We start from the raw sequence: 9377 nt of genomic DNA on the forward strand, positions 1-9377 counted from the left end.
CGTCCCGAGAGCCCCGCTCGGCGTGGCCGGAGGCGGTGCGCCGCGGAGAGACGCCTGCTCCAGAAGGGGAGGGCGTGGGGAGCGACGGGAAGAAGGGAGAGCTGGAGCGGGGGCCCAAGGAGGGAGGAGGAAAAGATGGAGAGCGGGAAAGGCGGAGAAAGGGGGCGAGGGAGACAGGGCCGAAGACAAATTCGGGAGGGGGGGAGGGAGTGCCCCGGGCTTGGTCCCTTTCCTGTGGTCCGTCTAGCAAGTCCCTCAGCTGCCCGAGGACAGGGCTCTCCAACCAGCCCCCCACCCCCGCCCGCCGCTTGTCCCGGGGCTGGCTTCCAGACCAAGGGCATGCAGAGGTTAGAGCCTCCCCAGAAGCCGCGCTTGGCCTGGTGGGGAAGATAAGGACTCAGATCTTCCACACGGGTGGGAGCATCACGGTGGCGTGGGCTGCGTCACCCGCTCCAGATCAGAGAAGGCGCCCCTGCTTTGGCCGTGGGCCCCTCCCAGGCCCATAATACCCTCTCCCAGGCGGCAGGCTGGGCCCAGAGCCCGCGGTTCCCCTAATTTAGCCAAGGTGGTGAGCTTTCCTAGGCTGCTCTCCACATTCCTGAGCAGAAAAACCTGTGTGCTATTGGTCTAGGGATAGGGCCTAGCCGGGGGTGGGTGGCCCCACAGATCTTCACAGGTTCTGTTCCCACTAGGGCCCTGAAACCTGCCCAGCTTCTCCTCACCCTTTAAAGTTGGAGAAATTTGGGGTTCCTTCCCACCTGTATTTTAGCGTTCTCCAAACTTAGAAACCTGGCCTCATAGCCTATAACGAGGACCCCCCACATCCCAGTTTGACATCCAAACCTCCCATTTGACCACTGACTCAGTTGCCTTTCCCCAGAAAAACCGAAGGTGTATCAAGGTGTCCGGGTGAAGATAACCGTGAAGGAGCTGCTGCAGCAGAGAAGGGCCCACCAGGCCGCCTCAGGGGGAACCGTAAGCATAAGCCCTTCCCTTGCTCCCCGCCTTGCCTTCGGCCTCATCTAACCCTGTGTCTGGAAAGGTGTAGGAGGTCACAGTAAGCTCAGTCACCATCCCCAGACCTGGCCTTCCTCGGCTGTCCTTATAACTTTTGTGCTGCATGTCTTCCCAGTTCAGCACAGGAAGCCACGAAGAACAGCTAGAGCGTGTTGTGAGGCTCAGGATCTGGGGGGAGCTCCTCCCTCACTGATCATAGTTGAATGTAAAGGGCTTGTCGGCAGGTGCAGGGAGAGCAGCAGCCAGCAGGTCAGCAGGGTGTTATTCTGGTGGGAAGACCGTGCGTGTGCCCTCACGCGTGCAAAGAAACTCTCTCCCAGAAACTCATTTCATTTTAGCGCACCCTTCAAGGAGAGAAGCTCTGTGGAAATGCCCCCCTGCTTCTCATTCTTATGAAACCCAGCCTCTGAGGACATTTATCCGTAAATCACCAGGCATAGGAAGTTCCCAGCAGAAATGGGCCATGCATCTGCAGAAGAGACAAGTCGGGGTATAGAACCACCTGCTTCATATGAAGCCTTAAGCAGTTCCAGGTTATCACGAGGTGATATGGGCAGGCATAAGGGTACCCTGCCACTTCATATACTTTCTAAAGCAGACAGTACTGCCAAGAGTGCTCACGGCAGCAATAAAACTAAAACTAGGTGGGGTTCTCCTCCAACAGAGGGTAATTCATTGCTGAAAGCCCTTGATCGTACAGTTGCTTGTAGGTTGCTTGTATGGATGTGGGACATGACAGATGAGCCCACATCGCCAGTGTTAGGATTGGTCCTGTCTCCAGCTTATTGGCATTCTCCCCACAATGGTTTTTGAGCCTGGTGCTGTTTGTATGCAATGCACAACTTCCTGAAATGGGCCTTTGTGGGAAGAGGCAAATGACACAGGAGTGATGAGCACAGGTTCTAGAACCAGTGGACTGGGTTCAGATCTCAGCTTCTCCATGGTACGTGCGTGTCCTGGAGCAATTCCTCAGGCTCATCACCTGTGTCCACATCTTTAAGCTGGAGACAATGGGATTTTATGAGGGTTAAATGAGTTATTGCATATTAAGCACTTAGGAGAGTGCTTTCCATTTAGCAAGTGCTCAATAAATCTTAGCTGTCATTATTATTACTTGTGAAAAGCAACTGAAATAAAATTACAACCAAGAATTAAAAGCCAGCTATCCAGGAATGGCCCTTCGCTCCCTTTGCTCAGAGTTTCAAGCTCAGGTGTAAGCTTGATGTGATTCAGCCTGTAAAGCACAATTTTTTTTTTTTTTACATTCATTGGAGAAGTTAGTACCTCCATGTACAGAATTCTAGCCAACACCATAAAGCTTCCTCCCATTTGCAGAGGGTTTTTACAGTGGTTAAGAGAAAGCACTCTTACACACTCATTATTTCATTTAGTTCTTATAACAACCAAGTGAGGTAGATAGATAGGGATCTGCATGCTTCTATACAGCTGAAGTTCAAAGTCTTACAGTTACTAAAGGCAGAGCTAAAAATAGGGCCAAGGTCGTCTTACTCTTAATGTAAAAAATACAAAACAAAACAAAAACAAAAACCATTTCCACCTATTGGCTCCCTAAATTCATCCTTCTGCAAATCCAGCTATGCTGAGCAGAAGTCTGGTAGTCACAACCATCATTTCCTTCAGTAACAGAGATGGTTATAAAATTAATAAATCCAGGAACAAGGGAACTGGGAAATTCCTCTGATGCAAAAAAAAAAAAATCATCAGGATGTTCACAACAAAGTAACTCCTTCATTAAGGAGTTTAGTATGCGGTAGAATTCTGCTTCGATGCACCTGGAGAAGTCCCACGTGGGCATGGTGATTTTATTGCTGTTGGCCTCTTACAGGTTGGTTTGGCCACTGTTCCCCTTGTTAGCTAACTGCGGGAATGAAAGCAAAGGGTAAAACATTTCACTTGTGTGTCTGACCAGTATCCGTTTCCTGGAGCTCTGTGATTTATCTAAGTTTTTCTGAATTCCACCCCCCCATCACCCCCACACCCAAGAAATAATAAAGCAGTACTTTTGAACCAATGCCTTGCAGGGACATGCACAGAAAGCCTGTTCTTGGCTTCCTGGAAGATTATATCGGCCCGTGCCCTCACAGCCACAGAGAAGTAACGCACAGATGATTTAATCAGGAGAGCCAGATGTAAAACCCCTCACTCGGAACCCTCAGAAGGATCTGGGATTCTAGGAAAGCGGTGAGGGTACACTCAGCAGCAAGGAGGCCAGCTGTCAGGGGAAATCGTATGCCTGCATCTTGGTATGGACCTTTTGGTTTCCCGAGATGATCTCCAATTTGTTCAGTGGTCAAAGGATGCCTCTGGGAAGCTTCAAGACAAGGAGAGAGTTAATTCTATCAAATATACAAAGCAGGAAGGTATTTATCTTAATTTGTTATACAGTCAGAATAGTATCCACCATTTGAAATTTTAAGAAGGCAATCATGAATGGAAGTTATAGATTGAGGCAAATGCCAGGTGACAAAAATAGTGCCGGGAGAAATGTGTGCATGCCGGGAGAAATGTGTGCATGCCAGATTTTTAAATTTGATTTAAAAAAACCTTATTTTGGCCAGATCAGTTTACAAACAACCCTACACACACACACACACACACACACACACACACACACACACTTCTTTTACCTTTAGGAGAAAGGGAAACTTGAGTTAGTATTTCTGAAAAGATACTCTTTACCCTTTTATAACCATTTTTTTTTGAAACAGCCTTGATGTGTTTTTATAAATTGTAGAGTGTGGATTTTTGTGCCGTTTTGAAACCTAAGAGAAAGGTGCCTTTCTTTGTATTCTTGGAGCGAAGTAGGAAGTGAACCCATGACTAGAAAGATAATATCTAGCAGGAGACTGTAAACATACCTGAGGGAGATAATGTGGGTAGGCAGACAAACAGACCGTTCCGGGGAGGAATGGGGTTAATGCGAGCTCTGCCATGAAGCAGATTTTTTAAAAACCCACTCCTTCCAAGTCCTTCAGCTCAAGCTGCAGCCAAATATTTGCATGAAGAGCTGATGAAGGATTCCAGCTTCCTGGTTCATGACATTATGGCATGGATCATTTTCAAAATTAACACCACCTCCTGTTTCAGCAACGGCGGGCAGGGGTGTCCCGGCGGAGCGCCGTGGGAGTGAGTATAGCTGGGGATCCCAGAGAGAGGTGGGGTGAGCTTGGCTTCCCAGCACAGACCACAGAGCAATGCTGGTCCCTTTAAACTTTAAAGGCACCATCTGAAACCCTAAAAAAAAAAAAATAATAATCCTGAATTAGTACAATTATCAGTTCAATGGGAAGAGACAGGCTGCTTTATTTTAAATAGTTAAGAGGGTTAATCTCATAAATGTCACTAAATCTCAGGTATTCAGATAGAGTAGTGAAAAAAGCAACTCATATAAAGAGTTGAAATACTTCCCAAGCATTACCTAGAATGTAGATAGGCTTCAGCTCACTGACTACAGTTTAAAGAAAGTATTTTCTATTGTAATATTTCATAGCTAGTAAACACATGTGCATAGTTTAGCTATTCAGGATTAGCAAAGTTAGAAATTGTGTCCTTTTGGGAGAACAAATTCCTAACGCTAAACAGCCAGAGAGTATATGAAAATTTTGAAGAAAATGATGGACTAAGTCACAAATGGTTGGGATTAAATAAGTTAGCTCTTATTAATTTTAAATTAAATCGTTTAATAGAAAGGCTGTTTACTGGGTATTCTCGAACTATTCCATTTCTCTGTAATATACAGATCATTTGCATTCATTTTTATCTAAATTTAAATTTAAAATTTAAGTGGGAAAATTTGATATTGGGGGGGGAACCCCAAGCCAACATAAAAGGTGAATCTAAAAAAAACAGAACATTGGTTGTATGTCATGATAGCCACCTTTTTTTTTTTTTTGGAAGAAAGAATCTGGCTTACCTTAGAACAGAAGGCAACAAAGTTCGTGAGAGAATGTCTTCGCTTTCCCCTGAGAGCACTTTGAGTTCATGAGCTCTGTGGTCCTGTTCTTGCTTTTGCAGCTGCCCGGAGGCAACGGCGTCCGCCTTCCAGACCCAGTCCCACCATCTCCTGCAGGTCAGTACAACCAGTGTCACCGTTCCCCCCAAACCTCTTTCAGAAGTCCATCTCTAAGTCTCTCAGTGCTTGATTCAGGGGTTAAGATAGACACCACTATTTAATTGGAATCCAACCAATCAGAAGGTGAACGAGGCATAGGGACTCCAGATACAAGCCCAGCAAGGGCACATTTTTGTCCTCGTTTCTGCAACATCTGTTTGCTGCTTCCTGTCCTGAGAGCTGGCTCTTTGCATGTACTGCAGTCCCTCATCGCCGAGTCACTAAACTTGACTTACAGATCAGAATTGTTTCCAGAAACTTGTTATCCTTTTTAATGCACTGTTAGGTGGTATACAGGACACCCTCAGGTTCTAGAATACTGCCTTTGCTCCTGTTGATTTAGTGTCTAGCCAGCCACCAACAGGGCTTCCTTCCCCTTCTTCTCTCTCTCGCCGGGGAGCAGCTCAAACAACTACGAGTGTTCTCAGCCCAATTCGAATAATTGTGTTACCTGTGCCAGCCAGCAGCTCGGTGCTTCGTGTACAAGGAAATCTGTGCTTATGGTAGCTCGCCACCGACCGTGCCACTTTCTTTTAACCTGAAGGAACCTTAAGGCTTCAAAAAATGCAGTGTTCTATTGTCCTCTGATGGATACACTCTAAGCCTGCCTTCTTTGATCATTTAAGGCCAGCAATCAGAAATCAAACCTATTAATAATAAAAAGGCAGAGGAGTCGTGTTTTCAGAATAGGTTTGTTTGGTAGCTAACAACTTATTTTAATTTTGTTAGCATGTGAGCATGTTTCCTAAGGAAACATTTTTGCTTTTTGTAATTTGTAGCAAGTACTACTGATTCACTTCACATTCTTGGTTTCTGTTTTTACCATTTGCATTGCCATTGTATCACTCCTCAAAATTTAAGTTACCGAGTAAGCATGAAAAGTTTAGGAAAGCAATAAGCCTAAATCAAGAGAATTGATTCCCATGACCTCAGAAGCTTTCCTAAAGCCTCGCACAGTGTGGTATGTTACTTCTGAGAGGCCAGGTTTACTTGAACCGCAGATGGGATGTTGATGCCTTATAGTCCAAGAAAATAGAGCCTTGAGCCATTATTTGACTGTGACAGTTGGACACAGGTTGGATTATCATTCTTTAATTTTTGCCCTGGCCACATTTACAGCCACTTTCCACATTATTAACCAGATTTGATCCACTGGGACTCGAATTCACTAGGGCAATGAAAAAATACAAATTGCCTGCCTGTTAACTTTTCTAGAACTTCGTAAGACCCCCTTCTCCCCTAGACATGGTAAATATTCAGAATATAGAATTTTATTCAAAGTCGTAAGTATAATTTTTAAACAACAATAACAACCACAAAAATCTCTTTTTCCCTTTCTCTTCTAGGGATGTATTTTGAGACTGAACCAGTTTCTTCTATGCCCAATTATTTTCAACCCCGAGAATTTTCCAGTTGTGTTTCTTGTGAAGAAAATACAAGCTGCCTCGACCAGATCTTTGATTCCTACCTTCAGACAGAGACACACCTGGACCATTCGCTCAATTCCATGCAGAGTACTCCACACTATTTCCCTGACAGCTTCCAAGCTGCCCCTTTCTGCTTTAACCAGAGCCTGGTAATTTATCTCGGTTCTTTATAAAACCTGATTGTTGCCTACTCTGGGGTAGTAATGCTTTGTAAGAGGGTTTGCATCATCTCGTGAGAAATCACAGGAACACTATCAACCAGGAAGTCATCCAGGAAATGAGCAGAGAGCCATTGAAAACTCAGTGGGGATCGGGGTAACCACACATTGCAGGGGGCAAACCTCTGGATACATGAGTGATTATGATTTCCCAAGGCGGCTACGCCCAAGTCAAGTGGTGTGTGGCAATAAAAAGAGGTTTCCTGGCAATATTCACTTAATGTTTTTAAACTCTAGTTAAGACATCTGTGAATTGGAAATCATTGATTTTAACAGTGGCCCTTTGATTTTCTGGAAAATGGCATTAAGGCTGCGTCTACACAGTACCAAACTGTCATTCCGATAAGGGGCTTTTGTTTCCTTCTGGCACTGAACTGGCTCCACTAACTGGTGGTTTGGGTCTGGTGTAGACACAAGAACTCATTTGGGTGTGAGACAGATAGTAAAAAAGGAGCCCTCATACTTCAAAGAATTTGGATTCTCTATCCTTGATGAACCTCATGTGTTTGAAAATACGGTATTTAAAATGGAGTAGGATTTCCACTGGTAGACACAGTCTATTGGTGTCTTTTAGATACTCGTGTAGTTTTTTTAAACTTTTTTTTTAACATACATACTTTTTTCTTTTGCTTTGTCAAAAGTCCGTGTAGGTATCAGACTAAATTTTCAGGGTATAAGAAATTAACTCCACAGGATATGTACACAGGACCCCAGTCATCGAGTTCCCTTCTGGCTTCCAAAGAAGGCTTTCTCAGTAATAACTGTAGGCCTGCTTAAGAGAAAGCAGAAGGTACCTTTCTCCTCTGGGGACAAGACTTCCGTGACTGAAAGAGTAGATGCGCGTCTTGGAGTCTCCCAGACACTGGCTCCCTGAAGACCCCAGTAGCACCTGTGTGCGCTCACGTTGTTCTCCACGGTCAAGGGTGTGGAGGAGCGTCCAGGGGGCCACCTGCCGCTTATATTGTGGCCCACAGCAAGATTGGACGTGCAGGTGACTTAGAGCACAATGGGATTTTGTGGCTTAAGAACAAAGCACCCTCTAAAGCCTGGTTATAACAAAGGAAGCCAGTGAAGCAAGGCGATGTATTGTTGGGGAAGAAAAAAGGCAAATACAGAGTAAGGTGTCCTGAAATCATGCAGTCAGCAAATAAAATTACTTCTGCAGCCCTGGGTTGGGCTGGGTGTTGTGTTGTGTTTTCCCCCCTCATGTTTTTTCTCTGAGTTAATAAATCTTCTCTATTCAGCTTTTTAAATCCTGTCTGAATGATCAAGCTCTTTGTTCCTTGGCTTTCTCCAGACCCCAGGATCGCCTTCGGATTCCTCCACTCTGTCTGGTTCCTTAGACTACAGTTACTCGCTGGCGCAGGCACCTGCGTGTGTGCCGGAGAATTACACTTCTCCCCCTTCTCCGGACACCAGAAACTGTGGCTTTCCCCCGGAAGACTACGCCTCCTCGCCCTTGCCCTCATACACACAGTACGACTGCTTCTCCTCAGCCAGCAGCTCCGTCTGCTACTGCGCGTCCTGCGAGGCCGAGCACTTGGACACCCTCCGAGCCGCAGAGTACGTCTCCTACCCCAGCGCGGACTATGTGAACTTTGCCCCCTCAGCAGCCACTGCCAGCGAGTTCTATAAGAGGGGAACAAACTGGGACATCTGCTATAGTTAATAGCAGTTACGTTATTGGAACATGGCGTGAATATCTCTATCTTTCGGCCACACCAAATGACAACTGGAAGTATGCAACCTGTTAACAAAATACCACAAGCCCGGTTCCCATGTCACATTTGCAATGTTCTGATACTCACTTAGGCATTATTATCAAGTCCTCAGACCTGGTCACTGTGCCACTCCTACTTTGTACGCTTACAGTCAAAATTTTTGTAGGGAATGGTCAGTTGTTTTACTTTTCTATGTAACGAACAAATTCTAATTTTTTTAGCTAATAAATTTTGTATTATTAAACATTGGCTTATTTTTTTAATTTTCTGATAGTTTCCAATTGGTTTGAGTAATAACAACTAATTCTGGAAATCACCAATTGCTTTTCAGTAGTTTAATCTCACTTATTCTTGAATTTTAAATTATCTAAATTTGGCGAGATGCCTCGGCTCCCGTAAAGATGGAGGGTGGACATAGCTGTGATGGCTGAAAAGGAGAGGCAGCCTCACCTCCAAATGAGGGTGTAGATCTTGGAGCCACATCAGAGAAAGACATTTATGAATCATTAGCTTCTCATATCTAACATTAGTCAATGAAATATTAATATGACCAAATGGCACATCTTGCCTACAGCAATATTAACCCATAGATCATTCTTTTTCATGTCCAAGGTGTTGTTTTGAAAACTTTCTGGGCAAATACGTGCTCTTTTTTTTCTCTTGAAAGCCTCCATACTGTTGATGGACCACAAAGTTTGGAATTCATTGTTACCTTAGATTTCCGAATTTCTGCAGTAAGTCAAACGTGCATTGCATCACTCGTTTTTTGCAGATTGGTTGAGATGATTGACCACGTTGTTTACGACTGAATTTCAGAGTTTACCGCCTCTGATTAATCTATTTGAACAAGCCCAATTGTCGT

General features: G+C 44.8%; 1 protein-coding gene across 5 annotated transcripts; it reads left to right on the forward strand.

Annotated features, from left to right (window-relative positions):
* The first annotated feature begins 227 nt into the window (after positions 1-227).
* On the forward strand, positions 228-8712 carry COLCA2 (colorectal cancer associated 2). 5 transcript variants are annotated; one of them, XM_034665723.1, is made up of 6 exons: positions 228-347; positions 881-975; positions 3060-3398; positions 5053-5107; positions 6496-6725; positions 8092-8712. In XM_034665723.1, exons 3-6 carry the CDS (start codon positions 3306-3308, stop codon positions 8461-8463), a joined length of 750 nt encoding a protein of 249 aa, XP_034521614.1. In that variant the 5' UTR covers positions 228-347; positions 881-975; positions 3060-3305; the 3' UTR covers positions 8464-8712. The 5 variants fall into 5 exon arrangements, with proteins under 5 accessions (XP_034521614.1, XP_034521615.1, XP_034521616.1 ...); XM_034665724.1 differs by lacking the exons at positions 228-347; positions 3060-3398 and having other exon boundaries at positions 421-975; positions 4936-5107; XM_034665725.1 differs by lacking the exons at positions 228-347; positions 3060-3398 and having other exon boundaries at positions 421-975; positions 4940-5107.
* The last annotated feature ends 665 nt before the right edge of the window (positions 8713-9377 follow it).

The sequence above is a fragment of the Ailuropoda melanoleuca genome, chromosome 8 (genome assembly GCF_002007445.2).
Source record: "Ailuropoda melanoleuca isolate Jingjing chromosome 8, ASM200744v2, whole genome shotgun sequence".
NCBI lineage: Eukaryota > Metazoa > Chordata > Mammalia > Carnivora > Ursidae > Ailuropoda > Ailuropoda melanoleuca.

Bases quoted from the DNA above. Each gene is read 5' to 3' on its own strand.
- COLCA2 (XM_034665723.1), top strand. From the start codon at position 3,306: ATGATCTCCAATTTGTTCAGTGGTCAAAGGATGCCTCTGGGAAGCTTC. The intron at 3,399-5,052 runs GTATTTATCTTA...TTGCTTTTGCAG, and splicing joins CAAATATACAAAGCAGGAAG to CTGCCCGGAGGCAACGGCGT. The intron at 5,108-6,495 runs GTCAGTACAACC...TTTCTCTTCTAG, and splicing joins AGTCCCACCATCTCCTGCAG to GGATGTATTTTGAGACTGAA.